Genomic DNA, 25,687 nt, shown 5'->3' on the forward strand with positions numbered 1-25,687 from the left:
TATATATTTCCGTTGCGTTGAACTATTTAGACTTTATGGCTTATTTATGTATGGACGTTATTATATTAAGGGAATTTTTTTTGGGTCTTTACATATATTTCGAACGAAAATATCAATGTGTGCTGCAAACAGACCAATTAATAATCAGGATATCAAGTTGGGGGCCCTTGTTTTGTTCTTGTTGGGAGCCCTTGCCTTGTTCTTGTTGAACGCACAATAGAAAATTTTACTAAACAAATCTTTTTATAGTCTCTTTTAAAAAAAATGATGGGTTTGTTGGAGGCCTAGGATCCCTATCACCATGCACTAGATTCGCCCTTAGTTGGCTCTTGCTATCGATTTAATGGAGTACGTATAGACAAACTAAAAGCGAGGGACAATGTAAAACAAAAAACAATCAAAAAGAGAGATCGATGGCAGGGACCAACGACGATGATAGAAAGCGGATGATGATGAGGCGACAGAGGCTAGCAAGGGGGAGCGATGACAGCGCAAGAGGTTTGAATGATGTAGGGTTTGGAAACGACAAAACTAGGGTTTTTTTTAATTATTTTAAAACCTTTCTAATTGGTAACAAGTAATTTTTTGGGTTGAAACAATGTATGTAATCGATTTATAAAAGTTCGATGGTTTATCTATTAAAAAAAACGTTTAAAGACTTAATCATTCAAAATGAAGAAGTTGGTTAGATTTTCTTGACTTTTCCCTTCCTATTTAAAAATTTAATTTTTTTTATCTTATTTAAATTTATTATTAGACAAAAATTGCAACTTTTAATACATTCAATAAGGTTGGACTCCGGTGAGAAATGATGTTATGATGAGAAACGTAAGAATAGATCTCCATCATTGAATTAATCCTAATTAAATGTCAACACTAATGAGGTGCACCAGATCAATCTCCTTCTAAAGTGCAATTCATAGGTGGACATGAGATGAAAAATGATCAAGAGTTCAGATCTCTTCTCACAATAACTTCATTTCTCACACGATCCTTCACCCATTTAATAATATGTAAAAATGAAACTTAAGCGTTACCAGATAAAACCTACGTAACGTGACAAAATCTAGTAGTAAAATTAGGGGTGTTCGCGGTCCGGTCAAACTGGACTTTAAAAAGGCGTTCTGATCTAACCATTTTAGACAGTTTGAACCTCTTATGGTCTTTAAAAAAACATAACATATATATCCAAAATAAAATTTCTACTTATATAATAATATTAAAGATATAGTATCCCAAATTATAAAAGAAAACATCTATTTATAAGATTAAAAAACATGGAGTAAGTTGAAAAAAAGTTAAATAAGTCCACCACAATTTTGGACAAACCCTGAGCAAGTTGAATGACGATTTTTCAAACCTGACTATTTTTCAAACCAAATTGGACCGCCAAATCGCTCAAACCACCAAAACCGGTTAGGTTTGACTTGATTCGACCGGTTTGAATGGTCCAATGGTTTGAAAACTCCAAAATTTATAAGATCCATGAGAACTTCTACCTTAAGGTTTTGTTTCACATGATTTTTTTTTCGGTCTAAATATAGTATCTAATGTATTGATTTATTTTGGCCGATTGATCTTCCAATATACTAGTTTCAACTACTCTTGTTTTAATATATATTTTTTCATAATGTGTTTCTTTCATATGCATTCATTTCACAATGTGAAATTTTTTTACGTGTATTTTTTGTTTCACTAACACGTAAAAAAATGTTCACATTGTGAACCGAGTACATATGAAACAAACATATTGTGAAACAAATATATGTTAATTAATATTATAATCCTAATCTTAGATGGAAAAAGATCATATAAAATAATACATGATACACAAGTTCTCAAGATTATTACAATTTTATGAGTCTTCAAACGAAGCGCTTTAACAATATAATTTAAATTTTCAATTGATATGGTAACCAATAAAATCTGAAATTTTAATTATTTTATAGACTTGCAAGCCTTGAAACTCTTACGATCCACATAACCATGTGACACATGCTCAAGAAATACATCATGGTCACCATGCATCAGATCCTGACTCACCCCTTGTACTTCAATTCCATGTGTGGAAACGGTGCATAACATCTTATTACAAACACATTCGGCCATGTTAATGTCAATCTGTAAACCTTAAAACTGATCTTTCGAGAATACCTCTTCAACTTTCCCTTCAAACTCGAGCTCCCACATGATAACTGGTAGCTCTTGAGAAACTCTCTTCTACTGTGCCAATGATCTAGGTCCCGACAATGCCTTGATCCGACAGTTGAGACAAGTGGTTCTTGGTCTTCGTATTTTTGTGTATGGTTTTGGAAGGGAAAATGGGGTGTTGGTGAAGTGGTCATGATAATTTGCTAGTTCCACATGTAGGGTTAAATTTTGAGGTGTTTGGTGAGTTGGGTCAAGATGGTGCGAGGGTACATATATATATATATATATATATATATATATATATATATATATATATAGGGATGTGNGAAAATGGGATGTTGGTGAAGTGGTCATGATATTTTGCTAGTTCAAAATGTAGGGTTAAACTTGGAAGTTTTTGGTGAGTTGGGTCATGATATATATAGGGATGTGAAAGTGGTTATGGGTTTGCTATAGCTACCAAAGTTGGTTGAACCCTTTGTGGAAAAACGTGGGTTGGTGGCTTATATTGGTTGCACCTATGGTTCATCTACCATCAAGAAACCCTTCTTTAATTGTGATTTTGTTATGCACTTATGTTTATGTTTATATCTATATTTTCATCATTTATACAAATTATTAACATCATCGATATTAAATCTTACATTAAATTTTAAATTTGATTTAATATGGACACCAAATTTGGAATAACACTATTCATTTATACAAAAAAAATTAAAAAAAAACTTCTATTTTTTGTGTAAAACGCGTTGTTACTCGTTGGAGACGATTTATTTTTTGCACCAAATTTACACTAGTTTTTATAATTATAGGTTTGGTGTTACTTAAATGGTGAGTTTGTTGAGCACGTCTAACTAAATTTAGGTTTAGAACATGCATTATTATATAGGCTAGTTGTGTATCCGTACAATGCGGCGGCTTGCAATATTCGTATAAATATATTTATAAAAAAAAAGCAAAGTATAAACACGTTTTTGTAAAACTACATAGTCGGTTCCATCTTTACGTAGAGTGTGAGAATGGGAAGAAAAAAGTGGTGTTGTAACTACGAAAAACATTTGTACTTGATTATTAATGCTTGTTAGAGTCCATATACACATTGAGGAGCTGTTTGACCGTTGCTGAATGATTTGGTGTAGAATGATTAAGTGGTCAAAATGATTAAGAGGCTCTCATGATATAGTGTAAAATAAAATATTATTGTTGTTTACAATGAAATTAGGGCGCTTAATAATTAAGGGAGACTCATAATACAAAATCATTAAGAGAGTTTTAGAACCATTAAAATGCAGACTTTTTGTTTGCCAAACAAGATTTACCTCTTAACGATTCAAAGACTGTCTCTTAATTGAACTATTAAGAGGTAACAAACAATACCTGATACATAATCTTACAAACCAAAAATGATGTTGAACAAAACTCAAGTAAAGTTGGGTGGCGTCATGGTCGATTCAAATAAATATTTCCACCTTCATGTAATTTTTCAAATGTATTATCTAGTGTAAAACGATGTCTACCAAATGCACATTTAAATAAATAAATAATGAGTAAATTACAAATATCTTTTTGATCAACCAAGACTTTGAGAATGGTTTAGTCGTTGTTAAACTGCTTACCAAGTGACATTACTTTACCATATGAATATGACAAGTACCAAGAATCTTATCTAGTAAGAGCGAAACAATGATCAAAAGTCTTACCCATTAAATGAGGGCGACGACTCTTATCATGGTTAGCGTTTACAGGGGAGATTGTTGCATATGATGTCGTTTTGGTGGACTATACACACGCACAGTTTTTCAATGCAACCCCCACTTTGAACCCCGCAAAGTTTATTAATTGTCGCTAGAGACGATGGTTTCATGTCGCCGGGAAGGAGGGTGGTGTTCATCGAAAGAGAGCGAGGTACTTGATAGTCCTTTTGGGTCGTATATGTATATTATATGTACAATATATACGAAAATCGAAATTTATAACAAACCAGACGGACAAAAAACGTAGCTTACTCTTAATATAATCAAAAAGTAATTAATAATACTATCAATGACAGGTTATAAGTAAATGTATAAATACCAATTATTTATGCTAGAATTGGTTGATCTTTAATCCCACATTCCTCAACAGATTTTTTTTTAGTGAAACATACCAAGATTTGCTAGAATTGATATCACGTGCTGAATTTGAATTAGATATTTGAATCCTTTAGATAACGTACATCACAAATAGGGACCAGATCCATCCTAGCACACAACAAATTACATTGGCGTCTATCTTATTACATATCGTTAATCTCGACAGTTTCATAAAAGGCGTGTCAATTACCGTTTTAATTGGTTTTGGCTGTATTTAGTTTGCTATAGATTGACTTTTACAATTTTAAGATTCTCTATTTATTCTTCTTTTATGGTACAAATTAAGTCGGTCTTCGGATTAAGATTTTGTCTTATTTGATTGTACGACATTTCAAGGCACACTTGCAATATGAACGTTCACTTTTTTAGGGGTGGAGATGTCATCCAAATTTAAAACGTTTTGAAGTAGGGGTGTTCAAAAACCAGTCCAACAAAACCTAACCGGATTGGTGGTTTGGTGGGTTTGCCATTTGGTGTCTAAAACCAAGAAAAACAAAGACTAAAATGTCAATAGTTAAAGAAAAGGAAAACTAAAACAAGAAAATTGCCAGAACCATAGAGACCAAAAGGGCAATTTCCTCCAACGATCACTCCGGTTGAACTATCACTGTTTTGTCTCTCTTTCTTTCATACTTTTCGTCAAAATCGCCGATATCTGCAACAACCAGCCTTCCACTCTTCAAGAACATCATTCTGGATTCTTCAAGTAAGTTTATCATCTTAAGCATTTCGATCTCAAATTTAGGGTTTTGTTTTCATTAAAATGCCCTATCCTTTTCTCCCAACTACAAAAACCCTAAATTTATATTAACTCAGAAGGAAAAGCCCAAGTTCTATGGACTCATATACTCGATATAGCCATCAAAAGATCATAATTTTTACTCTTCTTTCATGGAAGTGCGTGTGTTTTTAATTTTATGGTGATCACAATTTGACAAGAAATCAGAAGAATGAAAGGCTCCCTCAGGCCTCAGATCGATTCTTGGTTATGTTGACTTCATATTTTCTGTTTCCCAATGATTTGTTGTTGATTTGATTTCATAACTTTAATGTTACCTGTTGATTTTATTGTTACTTTGACCTAAATTTTGTTACTAGGTCTCCTAGAGAGAAATGTTGTACACAGGGTGTAGAAGAAGTGGAGACAGTGGTGTCCCTTTTTGTGTTTCTCCTCTTTCATTTTGATATGCTTTTACAGCTTGCTGTCAATACATTATTCTGGTGTGAAGGTTATAAAGGAATTATTCACAGTAGGGTATAATGTTTTGGTACTGACCTAAATGGGGAATCTTCTAGCTTTTGCATTAGGCTTAATTTTCACAATTGAGGATTGAGTAGGGTTATATAATTGTAGTTGACTAACTATTTAACTTTTAACAGCTATGGATAAGTGTTTAGCAAAGAGAAAAGCAATTATGGTTTTGTCGGAGGAGACTATTGTTGATAGTTCTAAACAAAGTCGTATGGAAATCAACTTAGCTGATCTTCCTACAGACCCTGGATTGCGGCTTAGGATTTGGGATTACAACCCTAATATTCGAGATGAAGTTCGAAGAGCTTATCTGTTAAAAGGGCCGTGCCAACCACGTAACCATGAATTTCCTTATACTAACTTTGGGACCAAACCACGAAGATTTAACCCTGCTTGGTTTGATGAATTTTCTACTTGGTTGGAGTATAGTGTGAATCAAAATGCAGCATATTGCTTATGTTGCTATCTTTTTAAACCAAATATAGGAGCACAAGCAGGTGGTGACTCGTTTGTTGGCTTAGGATTTAAAAATTGGTCGAAGAAAGAGAAGTTAAGGATTCATATTGGAGGCGTTAATAGCGCTCACAACCAGGCTTGGTCGAAGTGCGCAATTTTGTTGAACGAACAACAACACATTGAAGCTCTTACGATCAAGCAGCCAGAACAAAGTAATATAGACTATAAGATACATTTGAATGCATCGATTGATTGTGTTCGGTTTCTTTTAAGGCAACGTCTTGCATTCAGAGGCCATGATGAATCTGAAACTTCAAACAACAGGGGGAACTTTATAGAGCTATTGCAGTTTCTTGCTGATCATGATAAAAGCATCGAAACTGTTACTTTCAAGAATGTTGCTGAGAATCTCAAGTTAACTTCATCAGATTTTCAAAAGGCCATTCTTAATGCAGTTGCGACCGAAACAATGGAGCTCATTCTAAGTGATATTGGTGATGATTTTTTCTCGGTCCATGTCGATGAATGTTATGATGTTTCAGTTAAAAAACAAATGAGTGTTGTGGTGCGTTATGTGGACACAAGAGGACATATAATCGAGCGCTTTCTAGGTATTGAGCATGTCCCAAATGCTACATCTATCCCACTTAAGACGGCACTTGATGATTTGTTTTCACGACATGGATTGAGCATCTCTAATTTGCGTGGGCAAAGCTATGATGGGGCTAGTAACATGCAAGGTGAACTTGGTGGTCTCAAAAAACTAATTTTGGATGAAAATAGAAGTGCGTATTATGTTCACTGTTTTGCTCATCAACTTCAACTTACTCTTGTAGTTGTGGCAAAAAATCATTTGAAAATCGCTCGTCTATTTTTCTTACTAAGTAATGTTGTGAATGTTGTTCGAGGTTCTTGCAAACGCCATCACCGTCTTCGAGAAAAACAAGCTGCCAAAGTTATCGATGAACTTAATTTAGGTGAAACGCCAAGTAATCTAGGCCTCAATCAAGAAACTTCCCATGTCAGGGCGGGTGACACACATGGCAGATCGCATTATGATACTTTGGTGAGTATGATTATCTTGTTTCCATCTGTGATAGATGTGCTTGAGATAATAGAGGAAGATGGATTAACCCAAGAACAAAAAAGTGAAGCAAATATGCTATCTAAATCATTGCAAGACTTTGATTTTATATTTTGTTTGCACTTTATGAGAACTTTATTGGGGATTACTAACGAGTTATCCCAAGCATTGCAAAGGAAAGAACAAGATATTGTAAATGCAATGAACTTGGTTGGAATATGCCGAAAGCAACTACAAGATTTGAGGGATGATGGGTGGGATTCTATGCTCAAGCAGGTTACTTTGTTTTGTAAGAAACATGATATTGATGTTTGTAACATGGATGGAATATTTTTGCTTTCTGGACGGTCACGAGTAAAAGCTCCACAAATGACAAACTTACACTACTATCGTGTTGAGTTATTTTATGTTGTCATTGATCTGCAACTGATAGAATTGGAGAATCGTTTTAGTGAGACTAGCGCTGATTTGCTCATTTCCATGGCGTGTCTCAATCCGAGCAATTATTTTTCTGCTTTTGATAAGAGCAAAGTGATTCATTTTGCTCGTTTCTATCCCGATGATTTTTCTGAGATGGCACTAATGATGCTTGATGATCAACTTGAGACTTATATTGTTGATATGCGAACTTCTGCAGATTTTTCGAATCTAAAAGGTATTGGTGATCTTGCAGAAAAAATGGTTAAAACAAAAAGGGATAAGGTGTACTCTCTAGTTTATTTGCTTATCAAGTTAGCATTGATTTTACCGGTTGCAACTGCAATGGTTGAGAGGACATTTTCTGCCATGAGTATTGTGAAAAATAGGCTGCTCAATGGAATGGGAGATCAATGGATGAACGATGCCTTGGTTGCTTATATTGAAAAAGATGTTCTTGCTAACGTTGATAACGAAAATATCATTGATAGGATTCAGAAAATGAAAACTCATCAAGGTGACTGTTGAATCTATGAAGGTTAGCGTTCCACTTCTATAAAGAAGTTACATATATTTAATTTTGGATTGATCACTTTATCAATATTATATTATATATATATATATATATATATAGATATGCTTTTATTTATTTAGATTATTGATGTATTCATGTAATCACATTCAAGAAAACCACTATGAATGTAAATCATGTCTTTGTCCCTAATTGGTATATGTGATTAATCGGAAAGATGTTTCTTGGATATCTTCTGGTTTTTCAACTGCAGTTGTTTGTTTATCTCTTGTATCTTGTGTTCGCTCCATATAAAACATGCCTTCAAGTTACCTCTTTTTAGTACTGCCCTAAAAGATTGTGTTGTTTAGGTGATTTAGTTATAGGCTTATTTTAGAAATCCTATTGAAAACTATATTAAGTGTTTTCATTTGATTATAATTCTTTTTCTTAATCCCCGAGGTTGAGGACAATATCAGCAAGTTTCCAGAGGGACTTCCACCTTCTAGTTAAGCATGAGTTTGACATCTAAAATGGAGGATATCCATGATTTATTGTTTGCTTAATTTCGGAGTCATTTCTGGTGTATTTCTTGATTAAATGAACGAGTAAACGACTAGTTTCTTAGCTACTTCTTGTCTATAATTGCAGACTAACAAGCCTAAATAATACAGGTAGCTGCAACAAATGGATTCGGAGATGGTGATACACAATGGAGGATGCCATTGTAGAAATGTAAGATGGCAAGTTCGATCACCAGCCAGTGTCGTAGCCTGGAATTGCAACTGTTCAGACTGTGGTATGAGAGGAAACACTCATTTTGTTGTCCCTTTTGAAAGATTTGAGCTTTTGGGAGACTCAGAAAAGTTCCTAACTACCTACACTTTTGGTACTCGCACGGCAAAACACACTTTTTGCAAGGTATGTGGCATAACGTCCTTTTATACGCCAAGGTCCAACCCAGATGGAATAGCGATAACATACAAGTGTGTCGATTCTGGAACACTAACTCATGTGGAGATAAAGCGTTTTGATGGTTTGAACTGGGAGAAATCACACGAGTCAACTGGCATTTCATCGTGCTCTAAGGAGTGAGACCATAATCTAAAATGAAGATCTGGCAATTATGTTATGAACATTGTCTATGTTGTAGAATGTTAATATGCACTGTCTTTCTTGTACTAATACAAAAATGCCTGTTTATATGACTTAGACTATCAGGGTGCGTTTGGTATGTAGACGAGACTGGACATGATTGAATGGAATTGGAGAAAACGGGATCGGACGGTTAAGAGTGAGGTAGATAAGTGAAAGAATTGTGGAAGGTTTTAAGGTATTTGACAAGGATAGTTTAGTAATTTACCAATCTTATTATATCTCCCATCCTATCCCAATCTGACATTAATCTGAGAGTGCTCTGAATGTGGGACGACATATTCTTGTTCTCACTTGTCCTGTCTTGTTTTGTGTATCAAACGGGAAATGATTGAAGTTTACTCGTATACGGAGGTCGGTTGCAACATACAAACATGCTTTTCTTGAAGATCACCATAAACATCAGCTTCTTGGAATCTTGGTTCTCATGAAATGATCTTTCATCGACTTGGTTTTACTTTCAATTTGTTATGATTTTTGTCAAGTATTGTGTGTAAAGATTCAAGAGCTTAGTTTGTGGGAAGTTGTAAGGCTTAGGGATCGTTTATCCAAATGTTTACATGATAAATACCTACTAGTAACATTTTCACTTATCTTACTCGGTAAGATTTTAGTACATCAAAATGGCATTATATGCAACAATTTACTCGGTAAGCACATACCAGGTAAGAGTTGGGTAAGAGTTGTTATTCTCATTTACCAGATAAGACTCTCGGTCCTTACCAGTTAAAATTCTTGGTCCTAACTATGTTCGTCAGATAAGACAAGTGACCCAGTAAACACTTGCGTGCTAGTACTTGGTAAAATGCACCTTAGTTCCAATTTTTATTGGTTTTGTGTGGATCCCCGATGATTGTTATTTTTGGCCGTTAATATTGGAGAGAGAATATTGAACATTGTTGTGCAATTTTAGGATGATGTGCGACATAAAAAAACCATAATTGCGTTATAAAAGGGTCGTTTGCCATTTACACAAGTAAAAATCATTAGTATGGTTTACGAAACTCTAGTTTCTCAAAGTACACTAAATACATTATGATTTCTATTATGTTACGATTTTCATGTCTTTTTCGTTAAGTGCACATTCATGCCAACAGCTTGTCCTTCTGTTTCTAAACGTTAAATCGTAACCACAAGGGTGATGCCTGATTGGTTTGAGCTTAATTAAAAGTATCATGAGGACTCAGGTTCCAAGGAGAAATAAAAATCCCCTCGTGGCCATGGAGGTTCAAATGCGATGACTCCGGGCTATCTGCAAAACAGGTGGTGGTCCTGGGATTAATCGATTCGCGTAGCGGGTTGGATAACGAGGTTAATGAAAAAAACCGTTAAATCGTGAAAAACAAAGGGTTCGAAACAAATCCGATCAAACCTGAACCGAAACTCCAATCTTGTAATAAGGCTTTACTCAACCGACCCATTTAGGGTTCTTGTTTCTCCATTCCCTTCCCTCTATTCACCACTGCCTTCTTCTTCTTCCACCTTTTTATCATATCATGTAATGCTATTGTTATTCCATTTCAATGGCAAGAAATCCTGCAACACGCCTTCTACGTATATGTTCTTCACAATTTAAGCTTTCTAAGCGACGCTATGTATCATCCTCTAATCGCCTTGCTTCATCTTCCAATCAATTTTCTAGTCTTTCCACACAAATGCACCAATCTCGTTGTTTTAGTCACCCCTACTTGAATAAATTTCCATCCTTTAGTTTAGATTTTAGGGTTCATAATTCCAACAACAGATGGTATAGTACACCGGGTGAAATCGGAAGTCCGAGCTCCTGCTTAGAATCTACAGAGTCTATTTTATCAGAACGTGGTGGCGATAATAAAACCGAGGATCATGAATCTGCTTCAACAAGCGAGGTATTTTCACATGTTGCAGCTCTTGATCCTGCACAAATTTATCGTAGCCTTCGAGATGGCCCGATTGCGAGCAAGTTGGGGCACCAGGAAAAGGAGACACTTAGAGAAATTTTTGGGAGTTTTGCAAGGTCTGGTTGGGCTTCAAATCAGGCTCTAGCCATTTACATTAGTGCTTCTTTTTTCCCAACTGCTGCTAGTAAATTTCAACACTTCTTCTTTAAGAAATCTGATCGTGATATTGTTGATTACTTGGTGTCTCTGGGTCCTGGTAATGAAGCAGATCGATTTCTTTTTCCTGTATTTGTTGAGTATTGTTTAGAAGAGTTTCCTGATGAGATTAAGAAGTTTAGGGCCATGATTTCATCTGCAGACCTAACAAAACCTGAGACATGGTTCCCCTTTGCTAGAGCTATTAAGCGTAAGATAATATATCATTGTGGCCCAACCAATAGTGGCAAAACCTATAATGCTTTGCAAAGATTTATGGAAGCAAAAAAGGGGATCTATTGTAGTCCTCTTCGGCTTTTGGCTATGGAAGTTTTTGATAAGGTAAACTCACTAGGTGTCTACTGTAGTCTACTTACAGGGCAGGAAAAGAAGCATGTTCCTTTTGGGAATCATACTGCTTGCACTGTTGAAATGGTTTCGACAGAGGAGTTGTATGATGTTGCCATTATTGATGAGATTCAAATGATGTCAGATGTGTATAGAGGGTACGCATGGACCAGAGCTTTTCTTGGTTTGCAGGCTGATGAGATACATTTATGTGGGGATCCGAGTGTGCTGAATATTGTTAGGAAGATATGTGCAGAAACTGGAGATGAATTGATCGAGAACCATTATGGAAGGTTCAAACCGTTAGTGGTTGAAGCCAAGACTCTGTTAGGAGACATCAGAAACGTTCGTTCTGGAGATTGTGTTGTTGCATTTTCAAGAAGGGAGATTTTTGAAGTGAAAGTAGCTATTGAAAAGCACACAAGTCATAAGTGTTGTGTTATTTATGGTGCATTGCCGCCAGAAACTCGTAGGCACCAAGCTAACTTGTTTAATGAACAGGGCAACGAGTATGATATCTTGGTTGCAAGCGATGCTGTGGGAATGGGGTTAAACCTCAATATAAGAAGGGTAGTTTTTTATAGTCTTTCTAAGTATAATGGTGATAAAATTGTACCTGTTCCAGCATCACAGGTGAAGCAGATTGCTGGCCGAGCTGGTCGAAGAGGAAGTATCTATCCTGATGGGCTTACGACCACTTTGCAGCAAGATGATTTGGATTACTTGATAGAGTGCTTACAGAAACCTTTTGATGAAGTTAAGAAAATAGGCCTCTTCCCATATTTTGAGCAGGTTGAGTTATTTGCTGGGCAAATTTCAGATATTACCTTTGCCCAACTACTTCAGAAGTTTGGGGAAAATTGCCGTTTGGATGGATCTTACTTCTTGTGTAAACATGAACACATAAAAAAGGTTGCTAATATGTTGGAGAAAGTTCAGGGGCTCTCTCTAGAAGACCGTTTTAACTTCTGTTTTGCTCCGGTGAATATTAGGGATCCTAAAGCAATGTATCATCTTGCAAGATTTGCTCAATCATATTCTCAAAATGTGCCTGTTAGTTTAGCCATGGGCATGCCGACAGCTTCTGCCAGAAATGATACAGAACTGTTGGATCTTGAGACTAAGCATCAGGTTGTGTCTATGTATTTATGGCTGGCTAACCACTTCAAGGAGGAAACCTTTCCCTATGTTAAGAAGGCTGAGACTATGGCAACTGATATTGCTGAATTATTGGGTGAATCGCTCATCAAAGCTAGCTGGAAACCAGAATCAAGAAATCCTGGGAAGAAACGCAATGATAATGCAGATGGTTATCAGAGGCCCAGATCATTGGTTAAGCTGCAAGAGAAGTAAGTTCTTACAATGTGATTCTTTCTTTAATATCATGTTGTGAACATTTTAGAAATCCTTTTGAGGGCATCAGTGGTGCAACTTCGACCAAATAACACATTTTTGTTGTTTTTGCATCATTTTGTTGCAGGAAAAGGCAAGAAAAAGATTCAGAATCTGTAGAGAAGGTAAGTGCATAGGAAGGACCATATGCTGGATGCACCCTATTCACTGAACAATTAATGTGGTCAAGATGTGCACAAAAGAAGTCAGGTAAGAAAGCAAGTTTGCAAGTAACCCTTTTGGAGCCAACCTTTTCTTCTCCATAAACCAGCCTGAGATGCTTAAATTTTCAGTTATTCTTTGTTGCCAAAAGAATAGATTTAGAAACAGCCCTTCTTGTAATGGGAGTGGGAAATGGTGTTTCATCCTGTTTTAGCAGACAGATTGAAATTTGTAATCCGTATACTTGGAAGAGTTGTTTTTTACAAAGACCATTACAAATGTCTGCAGTTTTGAAGCCTCTTGAAACCTCCAATATGAGACTGTATAATTGTTCGACTATTTGATTCGAATCTGGTTAGTTAAAGTTGAAAGGTCAGGATGAGTCATGACCAAGGGACCGATTAGACCTGTTTCATGTGTTTACTCGAAGGGTTGAAGATCAATCGCTATAGCAGCAAAGAATGATGGATCTTTGAAGGCCAAAATACATTGCAACATAATGAAGTTTGTCTTACGTCTTATTTAATTGTAATGTTCAATTCTAATCTAGTGACATCGGTTTGTTTTGATGTGACATTTTTTAGTGTAATCAAGAATCATGCCATAATTTGACAGCTCTATGAGAATATGTAAATTTTCAATCAACATGATCTGTGTTTCCAACACAAATAAGAGAAGAATACATCAAGAGTAAACAAAATCTTTCACATCTTTTTGTTGCAATAATCCAAAAAAAAAAGCATTACATTTGCTCAAATCCCAAAACAAAATACTCTAAAAATTACAAAGATTACAAACCCATGAATCAATGTCAAAGCTGCCATTTATGAGCATAAAACTCTAGTATGGCAATTGCATCACAATTTCTACAATTCTTTTCTTCAAGAATTTCGAAGAGCAAAAATGGTAACTTTATTACAGGCTCCAAGGATCACTCACTTCTTCAACAAAGCACTGCATTGTGCCATAATCTTTGATGCCCTTGTGATGGCATCGGTCATATAGAAGTTCTCAATCGTAACCCCAAATGGCGTTTTACTCACCTTGCTACCGCTCTCGGGTTTCAGCGACACAGAAAATGTCGCTGGTTCCCTCTCATCCAAACGCAACAGGTTTGGTGCCACAGTTCTTATTCGTGACCGCACAGCAGTAATTGTATCATAAGGTAGTCTAACCCCAGAAACCTCAGAAAGAGCTCTAATAATCTTCCAATCTTCTCTAGCATCACCGACAGTGGGGACTGCTGGCACTGTTTGCTGAGCACACCCTTCTGTATTTTCGTATGTCCCTTCTTTCTCGCTGAACGCTGCTGCTGGAAGGATCACATTTGCACGATAAACACCTTTATCGCCATGGTGGCCCTGATACACAACAAAGGCGTCCTTTGGGAGCTTATCCAAGTTGACATCATCGGCACCCATTAAATACACGAATTTTGCAGATTCGATGCTGGTGTCAGATTCAGGCACGAGTCCAAGGTCTAGTGCAGCGGCTTGGGCGGCGTTAAGGAGCAAAACGTTGATTCCATTCCAGTCAGGTCTGACGAGGTTTTCGTGTTTGGAGGCGATGGTTTGAACAGCTGAGAAAATGGCATCTTTATCTTCCCTTTCAAAGATACCGGCGCCAATTATGATGGTGGGGTTTTTGGCAGTTGAGAGTGCCGAGCTGAAGGAATGGCGGCCCTCGGCTATTTCAACTAGGGTTTCAGGGCCTGTGCCAAGATGCTGATGATCATAGTTGAAATCAGCAGGAGGGCCAATGTAACCAACCTTGGCTTGGTTAGCTCGAACTGTTTTGCGGATTCTGGCGTTTACCATAGCAGCTTCCACCCTTGGCTGGCATTTAAACACAAAAACCAAGTTCGGTATTTGAAACTTGCATAAAAATTGAACAATTTAAGGGCAAGTAAATACCTCATAAAAAACGGAAGCTAACATCGGATTCATTGAGTTTTAATATAATATATAGGGTCAGGTTCAGAAGAAAGCCACAAAAATATGAAAAACTGAGAAACGCCCTAGTAATCATCTGTACGTTATGCACATGTGCTTACAAGTAATTTGTCAGTAATTTTTCCAGTATTATGCACATGTGCATAGAAACCAGAAAACATCTTCAATTACTTATAACCACATGTGCATGTCGTATAGATTAACGGAAACTACGGTATTCCTCAATTTTTTATTTTTTTGGAAACCTCTCTATACATATACTGATATACATGTGTGTGGGTATAGGGGTAGGTTCAAATGAAAATATTTTGAGAACCTAGAGACCAACCAACTATTCATATTTTATTCATGATGAATGTCGTGATAGAAAATTCATGATAAAATGCATGATATAATGAATGACAAAAATGGGTTATTCATCATGAATAATATACGAAATAGTTGGTTCCCAGTTTCTCAGAATATTTATACTTGGCAGTTATATTTTACAAATTTGAAGAACATTACCTGGGTACCAACTAGAAGAAAACAATCAGCTTTCTCCAATCCACTTATACTGCTATTTAAAAGATATCCCGAGCGTAAATCTGCATTCGTGTTCTTGGCATTTCCTTCACACCATACATTGTTGGACCCCATTTTGTTTAAAAAGTCTTTTAGCAAGATCATAGATTCTGCATCACAGAGTTTACCAGCAACTCCAACAATTTCCTCAGGTTTAACTTGGTGGATGACCTCCGCCACCACAGCAAGAGCATCACGCCAGCTCACAGGCTTAAAMCGTCCATCAGCACCACGAATCATCGGGTCATTTAGTCTTTGTCTCTTCAACCCGTCATAACAGTAACGTGTTTTGTCTGATATCCATTCCTCATTAATGTCCTGTGTCGGGTCAAGTAGAAGTCAATAAGTAATATTTCAGATTGATTGAATGAATTTTGAAAACTGATGGAACGACACCAACTTAAAACTAAAACCCTTAGACTCTTCCCTCAGATGGCAAGCAAATCATGGCAGCTACAAAATATTGGTTGGAGGCTATCCAAAGCTAAGAGCCTTTCTAAATTTTAATCAGATTTTAATTTATCATTAAGTCCCAAAAAACATATCCATAGCTTAAAATAAACGAGTGAATTGCCAAAAGTAAAGCCTTCATATATTTTCCATTAAAGTAAGGTCCATTATAAGAATTAAGCATTTTAATTTGTTAATAGTAGAAAAACTATGAAGTTTCTCTCTCCTCCCTCCACTCTTTTTCAAGAAGACTATGTCTGATCTTTTCGTCTTTTTGGGGCATGTTTTGACGCTGAAAAACTGCCAGAGTTTCAACAAGTTCTTGATTCATCAGCTGATGATGAACCAAACAAAAACATATGGGTCTAAGAGGGCTGTGTGAGAATTACGATTCTGGTGGGTGACAATGATTTAATTCAAGATCATAACAAACATACTCAAGACAATTGATACAACAGTTTCTGTAATTTGCTCTTAATCAACCATAGGATGAGCTAATATAATGTAGAAGCTAATATACAGAAAGATGGAAGAAGATGGTACCTCATTTAACCGCGGTACAATGCGCATCACTTCTGGACCTCTACTATCAATACGAATGTTAGAACCAACGGCATCTGTAACGTCAATGCTCTCGGTGCCTTTCAACTCCCAGTTCCGAGCTTTAAAAGCAAATGGCTTCGAGGTGAGTGCTCCCACAGGACAAATATCAATTACATTCCCTGAAAGTTCACTGGTCATGAGTTTTTCAACATAGGTGCCAATTTCTTCTCCACTTCCACGCCCCAACATGCCAAGATCTTGCACTCCTGCTATTTCACTTGCAAACCTGACACATCTGGACAACAAAACCCGAGTATGTTAGCAGCTTGAAAATTGATGCGGAGCAGTAGCTACCAATGCAGCAAACAAAAATATCTTATCATATTATTCATAGGTATGAGAAATTCATAGATTAATTTATCATAGTAGCTAAAAAAACATTCAACCAGCCAAAGTATGACGATGAAATAAATCAATTTGATGATATATGTTCACTGGCTGGGTGGAAAAGAAGGGGTGGCGATGAATGGAGTTCATACATATAATTCATATGTATGGGAGATTCACAAATTAATTTATCGTAGTAGCTAGAAAAAACATTCAACCAGCCAAAGCATGACGATGAAATAAATCAATCCGATAATATGTTCACTTGCTGGTTGGAAAAGAAGGGTGACGATGATTGGAGTCCATACATATAACGGATGTATTTCCAAAAAGATCAATGTTCTAAATATCACCGCTAAGAACCTCTTAAGCAACCACCTAGGTGTTTAGCTCCCCATCACTTTGGTTAGTTAAGGACACTTATCAGCCACATGAGAGTTAAGTGTCCCCATCACTTCAATTAGCAACTGATAATTGAAATAATTGTTTCAAATAAGCACACAAGAATCATTCAGATTTTTTAAACTTATTCATCATTTAGCACAAGAAGCACCTAAGAATAACAACTAAAAAAGCCTATGATAATCATATTGGCTGTTTAAGAACATCAGAAAAGGGTATGTAGACAAATAATCAGGAATCTGATTGCGATAGGGAGCAGGGACATCAAAAGACATAAAGATTCCCAAAAAAACATGCACATTACAGCTTTGTTAACTTCCAAGTAAAATTCTATAACAAGTGATAGTGATGCATACCTGGTACATTGGATGCACCGTGTCATTACCGTCTTGACCAAAGGACCAAGATTCTTATCAACAACAGATCTCTTCGTTTCAGTAAAACGGCCTCTATCAGATCCAAAAGCCATAGACTGATCCTGAAGGTCACATTCCCCACCCTGATCACAAATTGGGCAATCCAGTGGATGATTCATCAGAAGGAACTCCATCACTCCTTCACGTGCCTTTTTTGCCACTGGTGTATCGGTCTTTATTTTCATCCCTATAAGCAAAAACTTTCAAATTCATTAGGAGAGATGCATACCCAAATGGAATAAGTATGAAAGCACGTTCACATCCAGTTTTAAACAAAGAAAAGAAGTTCAAGTAGATCGTACATGTTTCATGGGATTAGATGTGACAATGCAGATGTGTGGTTCGAGAAACGAGGAGTTCTCAAATCTTAACAGGTGAGGAAATATTCAATTATCGAGTAAATATTATTTATACGACCACATATTTCATGCTTCAAAAAGAAATGATCCTTAAATGAAATACTGTTTTCTAATGCAGAATAAAAAGCAGCAGGATGTCTATTTAACATCATTCCAACAGTTCAGGTTTCTAGATGTATTTAAATACTTTGAAGTAATAACATTTAATATTTTATTATAAATATCTAGTCAAGGATCTTGCTGCCTTCCAGAATATGGTCTCCCCGCCACCCTCTCGGGAACCTACCTCTTTCTTCCCTCCATCTTCTTCGATCTTGCATTGCTCTGCCTCTCAAAAGCTGACCCTCCTTGTGCCACAGACCACATCTACCAACCATATAAGTCAACAAAATCACAGGGATGGCACAGCAGCATAGCAACTGCCACACTCAGGCATCCAAAAGTTGCACAGTGCCATACTATCGCCGACAGTGGCTGAACCCATGCAACATAGTAGATATACAAATCCTCATAGATGAAGACATAAAAAATAAACCTTTAAGATCATTGTCCAATCATGATTTGTATCACCTGGCCGAGTCTCATGTTGGTGAACTATATCTGATACCATATTGGCATCAAACTTTTCAAAATGATTTGACATTTTCTCAAGCAATTGTAGGTATCAAATAATGAAGTCATAATCCTAAATTCATCTATTAAATGATAGGAATAGGATCAGATGGACAGCACCCCAAGGCAGGATTATGCGGTCAGGTTCATTTCTGTCCTTCCTTGCTACTTCAAGAAAAAAGAAGTCATCCCTAATTAGAATACATATAACTAGTGTTTGTTACTTTTAGTTTTTTTATAATAATGATAAAATATCCCTAATTTGTTTGGTTAATTAAGACTTTCAGATTTCTGTAGTAACCCAATTGTGAATTTTTCATGGTATAACTTGCATAACTTTTAAAGGCGAAAAAAATAAGAACCAATCGACAGCAGAAAAGAACGAGTCATGAGAGAACTGCAAAAATAGAGCAGATGGAACTAGAAGATAAGAGTTCTTCTGGGATGATGGGATAATGACAAACGAAACAGCATGCTCAAGACATGACAGTAGCCAATCGCCAGGAAGGCATGTCAATACTACTCCCACCACGTCATCCATATAAAAAATTAACGACTATGTTTTTTTGAAGTATATAATATTTATATACGGCAAATAGAACAAATAAACTCACACACCCTCCTCACGTGAGTTTGAACTCCTGACTTCCTAGACGGCCAAAGACTCGCATACCGCTAGGCCAAAGGCCCTTTGGTAATTAATGACTATGTTCCCTATGTGTTATTGGCTTATTGCTATGTAGGTACACCTTGGCATTAAATTTAGTACCATCATTTGATCTCAAATATAAAATATTGGATGCTAAAATCAAATCAAAATAACATTAGAGTAGATCAGTACTTAGAAAATCAAAATTGTTATGTGCTACATAGATGATGGTGTACCTTAATAAATAGTGACTTGTAATAATACTAGTCCATAATATATTATAAACTGCAGATTGCAAAAAGAAAAATAAAAAAATAGCAAACTGTAATAAGTCATCTTCATCTGATTTTCTTTTTTGGGGCTAAATTTGAGCCCACGACATGAGAATTGAGATGCCATGGGAAGTCATGTCTCATTTGTCAATCACCATAGTACCCACCCTCAAGGCAAGAGGGACGTCAATCACCATCTACGTATAGCCAACGCTGTAATAAACCATGATAGTAGCTATGCTGAATTTGACCACAACAAATCATGGAAAACCCTCACAAGAGTCGAAACCATGATATGCACACACAAAAAACCCTAAATGCACATGAACTTGGTAATATATCTAAGTTCAGAAACATATTTATTCACTATTAAAGTATCAAGATGATGGCATTCACCAATAAAAATACATCAGAATGGTACCACAATTCAGATCTGATCCAGATGCTCTATTGATTTTGTGTTGTTTACTTCAACGCCCAAGAAAACCATATATTTTCACGTAAATCATTTTGACAATTTATCACTAAAATGGAATCTGACAAACAAACGAAACACAATTGTTACAACGCACTAAAGATCAAAGAGGCATTTAGTATCAAACAAGAACATTTTTAATTGTGTACATGCAGCATATGTCAAAGGTAATGTGGCAAACATGTGGTCAAGCAGCATTTTAGTAAAATCGCTTTGTAACAGTCGTGATTGTTGACTATTTGTTAAGCCGGTTAGGAGGTAATGTGGTTGTAGTGGCAAGCAAATTCTTTGTAAACTCCGGTTTAGTGGAATTGGGGGGCCAACCTCTCGGAAGTTAGGCCATAACAAGCACAGCAGTTGTTTTGTTCCTATTCTTTGTCGATTTGGTGTCACAACGCACAATAGCGTGCATCAATTGATATCAAAGCATGATATCTTGATGATTAGTCAAGAAAATGATAGAAGATCTCAAATCAATGCAATTGGAGGTGACTTGTGCAGAAGGTAATCTGCAAAGCATGAAGAAAAGGTTTCGGGCACAAGAAAAGTGAAAAAATTAGGCAATTAAGAAGCCATCCGGCGCTAGGAACCGGAAACTGGAAGAACGACGGCAAGCATAGGGAAGGAATTCAGGAAATAGACGAACAAAGGGGTTGAAGTTAAAAAAAGGATGAAAATGAATCATGAAACATCAGTGTCGGTGGTTCTTGGTGATGATTATTCCAAAAGGTGACTTTTTCGGCAATCCATAGTCTTCTTTTTTAAGTATTTGGGCTATTTTGGAAATGGGGGAGTTCTACTTCACATTTCCACCAACTTTCATTTTTCTAAAAGCTCCATATGGTTACCTCTCTTTGATCGCAATCTCCAGAGTCAAAAAAGAAATAGCGACTATTCCTGGAGGATTTCTTTCCACCTTGAGGACAACGTGGAGTTCTGGCGGTATTGATAAACGAGTCAAGGGGAATTTTAGTAAGACCACATTGTAGAAACCGTGATTGTTGACCTTTTGTTAAATCAGTTAAGGGGGAATAAATCCGTTAGGAAGAGGCTACAAGAAGGTAGTGTGGTTGAAGGGGCATGCAAATTCTTTGTAAACTTCAGTATCATTGAGTGGGGAAAGTCAACCTCTCGAAAGTTGAACAATAACCATCAAAGCATTCTTTGTCGACTTAATGTCACGTTGCACAATGGTGTGCATCACAGTGAAAAATTACAATGATGATGAACAAACATAAGTGAAATTCTAAGAAATTAGAGTGACTTGAAATTTAGCCATCATACTTTTTGATGCAAACTAACCATCATATTAGGAGAAATGCACTGAATTTGGAGAAAAATTTAATCACAATTCAATATCTTAAATCAATACGTACAACCTTGCATTTGTTTATCGTAAACGACATTATATATTGGAAAAAGCAAAAAGAAAAAAGAAGACACCATGTAGTTGACAAGAAACATGCATAATGGACAAAATTGTAAGAACTTAACAGTTGTTGATGTAACTAGCTAAATTACAAGATGAACAACCGTAATTTCTACATGGCTAAACGCTTGGTTGACAAAAATAAAACTGTGCAAATATTTTCACCTCGTTGACACTATAGTTTCTTCAGAATTTTAAGCATTCATCAATCAATAAGTTATAACTTTGACTTTCGTTGTTTCCGTACACAACCTTATACCTTAAATTGTGTTACCTCTGTCCCAAAATAATGTAACGTTTGACTTAGCTCATGAGAAAGTTTGACTATCAGTCAAATATCTAAAATACCAGGAAATAAGAACAAAATGATGATAAAAACCTGTGGACCAAAATCAATATTATCAACATCTTGTTTTCAACAATTTCCATTATGGGTTGTCCCAAATAATGCAATATTTCTATCTTTCCATAAGTTTTCTCCCGTTACAAGATATTGATAACATTGATTTTGGTCCCCAAATATTTCATTTACTTTGTTCTTATTAAAGGTACTTTCATACTTTGAGACTTTGATCAGTGGTCAAAGTCTATCTTTAAACTAAATCTCAAGTCAAACCTTGCATTTCTTTATGGACCAATAAAACATACTTTAGAACTCATTGAGGTTGGGCATAAAACATTGAATGTGAAAATTAAATTTGAGAACTTATTTCATAAAGAAATGCATAGAGGCATAAGAAACCATTATTTTTGCCACATTTTTTTATCAACTATAGTGTTTTTTGCCATTTAGAAAAGTAGAATTCTTCATTTGACAAAACCACTAATTACATCAATGACAATTAAGTTTTTGTCCATTTTTGCACGTTTTTTGAAGTATATAATAGTTTATATACAACAAAACTCAACAAACTCCTCGCCTTTGGTGAGGCTTGAACCATTGACATTGAGGGAAGTTGGGATCAGGCTCTATCAGTAATGTGGGCACCGTTGGGCCAATGACCAAGGAGTGGTTTAGCGGTGCTATAGCGGGTAGTGGTGATCAAATAGTGGTCCCAAGATAAGCGACGCTATTTACCACTATATACCGCTAGTGCAATTAGCTCCTTTACAAACTCTATTACTATGTTGCGTGAGTGGGACTTGATTTGTTTTACTTTACTAGATATGTATTAGACATATATTCATATACAATATTTTAAGTTCTTTACTTCTTTATATGTATAAATAATGGTATTTATTATATGAACCTAAATTTTCACCACTTTACCAACAATCGCTATATCAAATCACAGCCCTAACCGCGATTTTAAAAAATGGTTGTGTTGACGCTTAGCCCTCCGTTGCCATCTTTTATGTTCTTGCCACCTACGATGTGCTTTCTGCATTTTTTTTAAGTATAATGGTCACTAAAGAATTGAATGCCAAGCACAATAGTTGAAGATGCGAAGTTGGAACATGTTGAGTAAAAAGATTTTAACCTTTGTAAAATTTGTCCAAAATCACTAAATGCAACAACTTGAGGTTTTTTCTTATCTACTTTTTTGCATTTTCACAAGAATGATAATCATTTGGCAAATATCATACCATCATCTGAATGTGCAACAAGTAATTAAAACGTCAATAACCAAAGGGTTGTTGGCCCAGCAGTCCCTGGGTTACCGGTAGAGCCCAACCCCCCAAAAGGTCAAGGGTTCAAACCTAACCAAAGGTGAGGAGTTTTCCTGAGTATTTGCCATAATATAAATTTTATATACTTCAAAAAATAAAATAAAAATATAAAACATCGATCATCAAAGTTTCACATGTAAAGATCCCTAAACCATACATGAGTTCCAAGTACACCCTATGTTAGATAGGATGACGATGATATAATTATATTAGAGGTTCAATTTGCCCAAAGTTCTTGGAATCCAGTGATGGATGAACCCAACAAACACTTCATTTCAGCACCGCCCGCAGCCCCACAAACCAACCAATCAGAAGAATTAAATAAACAAAAGAGAAACAATAAGAAGGGCGATGGAGTTGCATATGGGAAAATGAATGCAAGATGCAAAATTTCTTATACAAAAAACAGGTACCATAGCTTTATAAGTTACACTTACTTTATTTCTAAGTGAACTCATACTGTTGTAAGATATATGGATTGTGGATCCTCATTTTGGTCAACCGGCTGTAGAAGCTTTTACTCCAGGGAGGTCCAAACGGACTCCTCCCGGAATTGTTCTTTAAAAATAAACCAAAGCATTCAAGTTTCAGAAGTACAATGTTAATGATTCCAGTAAGCCCAGCAAAAATAGCTACATTTCGATTTATGAAATCCTAAATTCAATGTTGGCCCAATGCATATTTAAATGAGACAACTACAACAAATATCTACAGTTGTTAAGCACAGAAAAAGTCCTGCTAATTGAAATGAACTTGTACCAGATTCGAACCTCCATTCAGAATTTTAAGAACAACCCAAAAAATTTAAGTGCAAATCTAACCTGGGAGTGCAGGCATTGCACAAGAAGCAACGGGCTTCGGGGACTTCTCGACCTCCACAAGACACATACGGCAATTACCGGCGATGGAGAGGCGATCATGGTAACAAAACCGTGGGATATCAACACCTGCGATCGAACAGGCCTGTAAAACAGTCATCCCCTTGGGGATCTTAACCGGGTACCCATCCACAAAGACCTCGATGACATCATCTGGATTGGGAAAATGAACCCTAGCCCCGGCAACAGGAGTGCGCTTAGGGAGATCGGGCTCAGTCGGTGCCTCAGCTACGGCTTCCGGTTTGTGGAGCTCCGGTGTGGACACGATGGTTCTGACGATAGTCTTTGTCGACAAAACCCTGACCGATGAGGATCGGAGACTTCTGGAAGCTAGCAAACCCAACCCCATTGGTTTTCACCTCAATCTCACTTTGTGTCCAGAAACGAAATCTTTCCAAAGAAAATTGAAGTAAAGAAGTGGAGTTGTACCGTTTTCTTGGCCGGAGAAATGGGGCAGGGCTGGTGTGCACCATACACAGTACTACACTGGCTAAAAAGTAGATTGGACCTGAATTAGGCCCATTCTATTTTCCATTAAAATACTCTACTAAATACTAGGGGTGTCGGGTTGTTTATTTGAAACAACTTATATTTTTTTATAAAAGCATTTATCAACTTATTATAAGTCAAAAGAGTTTAACTTATTTAAAAACTTCTTATCACCGGTTTGGCATCGGTATAAGTTATTTATCTAAATACTCGAAAATACTTATACTGGGTACCACACCGTAATAAATCAATAAGTTATTTTTATAAACAATCTCAAACACCCCCTAAATACCAAATACTAATCTAGTAGTGATTTTTTTATTAATTACTACGAAAATAATTCCAAAGATGATAATTACTTCGTATTGATGCAACACAAAAATCTTGCTAAAATTTATATGCTTTCAATTTTGATAATCGATAAACTATTTTATTTGTTTAACTAATTATTCATTGATTTATAATGATATTATCGAACGTTTGTAATTATTATATGAAACATAAGTATCGACCTCATAAAATGTGTTAAATGTTTACGATTTTACTAGACTTTTGAGTCGGGAAATATTCTCTTTAGGTGAACGAAAGTGTCAAATCCTCTAAATATTCGTATTGAAATTTTAAAGTGATGACAATTTTATTTCAGTTTTTGTTTTCACTTGAACACTTTCTTTTTTGGGACAAGATGCGTGAAATAACAACTTACTTTTACAAATTTTCTTATTATAGCATTGTAATTTCAGTTTTTTTTATTATTGCAATATACTTTCAAAATATTTTTATTAGGGTATCGTAATTTCAAAATTTTACCTGTTATAACATTAGGTACATGAGATGGAACGGGTTCACAAAAATGTGTTAAACAGATAATGTGAAATCTTCGAGTTTCATACTAATTTTATATATCAATTGCATACTAATTTGTTCACTAATTTGAACAGGAACCATCTCAAGTAGAATCACGACCAAAGCTCATCCCGAAAAAAATGAAGCCAAATGAAAGA

The 25,687-nt window shown here is 36.1% G+C and overlaps 4 protein-coding genes across 6 annotated transcripts; 3 read left to right on the plus strand and 1 right to left on the minus strand.

Moving 5' to 3' along the window:
* The first annotated feature begins 4,809 nt into the window (after positions 1-4,809).
* Positions 4,810-9,212, plus strand: LOC112508069 (centromere protein V). Of its 3 annotated transcripts, XM_025113020.1 has the most exons (3): positions 6,200-6,776; positions 6,900-8,030; positions 8,678-9,212. In XM_025113020.1, exon 3 carries the CDS (start codon positions 8,691-8,693, stop codon positions 9,096-9,098), a length of 408 nt encoding a protein of 135 aa, XP_024968788.1. In that variant the 5' UTR covers positions 6,200-6,776; positions 6,900-8,030; positions 8,678-8,690; the 3' UTR covers positions 9,099-9,212. The 3 variants fall into 3 exon arrangements, with proteins under 3 accessions (XP_024968650.1, XP_024968714.1, XP_024968788.1); XM_025112882.1 differs by lacking the exons at positions 6,200-6,776; positions 8,678-9,212 and adding an exon at positions 4,810-4,989; XM_025112946.1 differs by lacking the exons at positions 6,200-6,776; positions 6,900-8,030 and adding an exon at positions 4,833-4,989.
* Positions 5,666-6,968, plus strand: LOC112521535 (zinc finger MYM-type protein 1-like). The gene is made up of 2 exons (XM_025130487.1): positions 5,666-6,823; positions 6,900-6,968. Exons 1-2 carry the CDS (start codon positions 5,666-5,668, stop codon positions 6,966-6,968), a joined length of 1,227 nt encoding a protein of 408 aa, XP_024986255.1.
* A 1,419-nt stretch (positions 9,213-10,631) lies between the features above and the next one.
* On the plus strand, positions 10,632-13,745 carry LOC112502255 (DExH-box ATP-dependent RNA helicase DExH18, mitochondrial). Its single transcript, XM_025106125.1, has 2 exons — positions 10,632-12,930; positions 13,062-13,745. The coding sequence occupies exons 1-2, from the start codon at positions 10,682-10,684 to the stop codon at positions 13,108-13,110; spliced, it is 2,298 nt and encodes a 765-aa protein (XP_024961893.1). The 5' UTR covers positions 10,632-10,681; the 3' UTR covers positions 13,111-13,745.
* Positions 13,746-13,826: 81 nt separating this feature from the next.
* On the minus strand, positions 13,827-24,543 carry LOC112502264 (NADH dehydrogenase [ubiquinone] iron-sulfur protein 1, mitochondrial). The gene is made up of 5 exons (XM_025106135.1): positions 24,138-24,543; positions 17,790-18,036; positions 16,645-16,939; positions 15,595-15,969; positions 13,827-14,970 (listed from the first exon to the last, which is right to left on the minus strand). Exons 1-5 carry the CDS (start codon positions 24,541-24,543, stop codon positions 14,071-14,073), a joined length of 2,223 nt encoding a protein of 740 aa, XP_024961903.1. The 3' UTR covers positions 13,827-14,070.
* Positions 24,544-25,687: the final 1,144 nt, after the last annotated feature.

The sequence above is a fragment of the Cynara cardunculus genome, assembly GCF_001531365.2.
Source record: "Cynara cardunculus var. scolymus isolate 2C chromosome LG 1, CcrdV1, whole genome shotgun sequence".
Taxonomy (NCBI): Eukaryota; Viridiplantae; Streptophyta; class Magnoliopsida; order Asterales; family Asteraceae; genus Cynara; species Cynara cardunculus.

Bases quoted from the DNA above. Each gene is read 5' to 3' on its own strand.
- LOC112521535 (XM_025130487.1), top strand. From the start codon at position 5,666: ATGGATAAGTGTTTAGCAAAGAGAAAAGCAATTATGGTTTTGTCGGAG. The intron at 6,824-6,899 runs GTAGTTGTGGCA...ATGTTGTTCGAG, and splicing joins ATCAACTTCAACTTACTCTT to GTTCTTGCAAACGCCATCAC.
- LOC112502255 (XM_025106125.1), top strand. From the start codon at position 10,682: ATGGCAAGAAATCCTGCAACACGCCTTCTACGTATATGTTCTTCACAA. The intron at 12,931-13,061 runs GTAAGTTCTTAC...ATTTTGTTGCAG, and splicing joins TTGGTTAAGCTGCAAGAGAA to GAAAAGGCAAGAAAAAGATT.
- LOC112508069 (XM_025112882.1), top strand. From the start codon at position 7,064: ATGATTATCTTGTTTCCATCTGTGATAGATGTGCTTGAGATAATAGAG.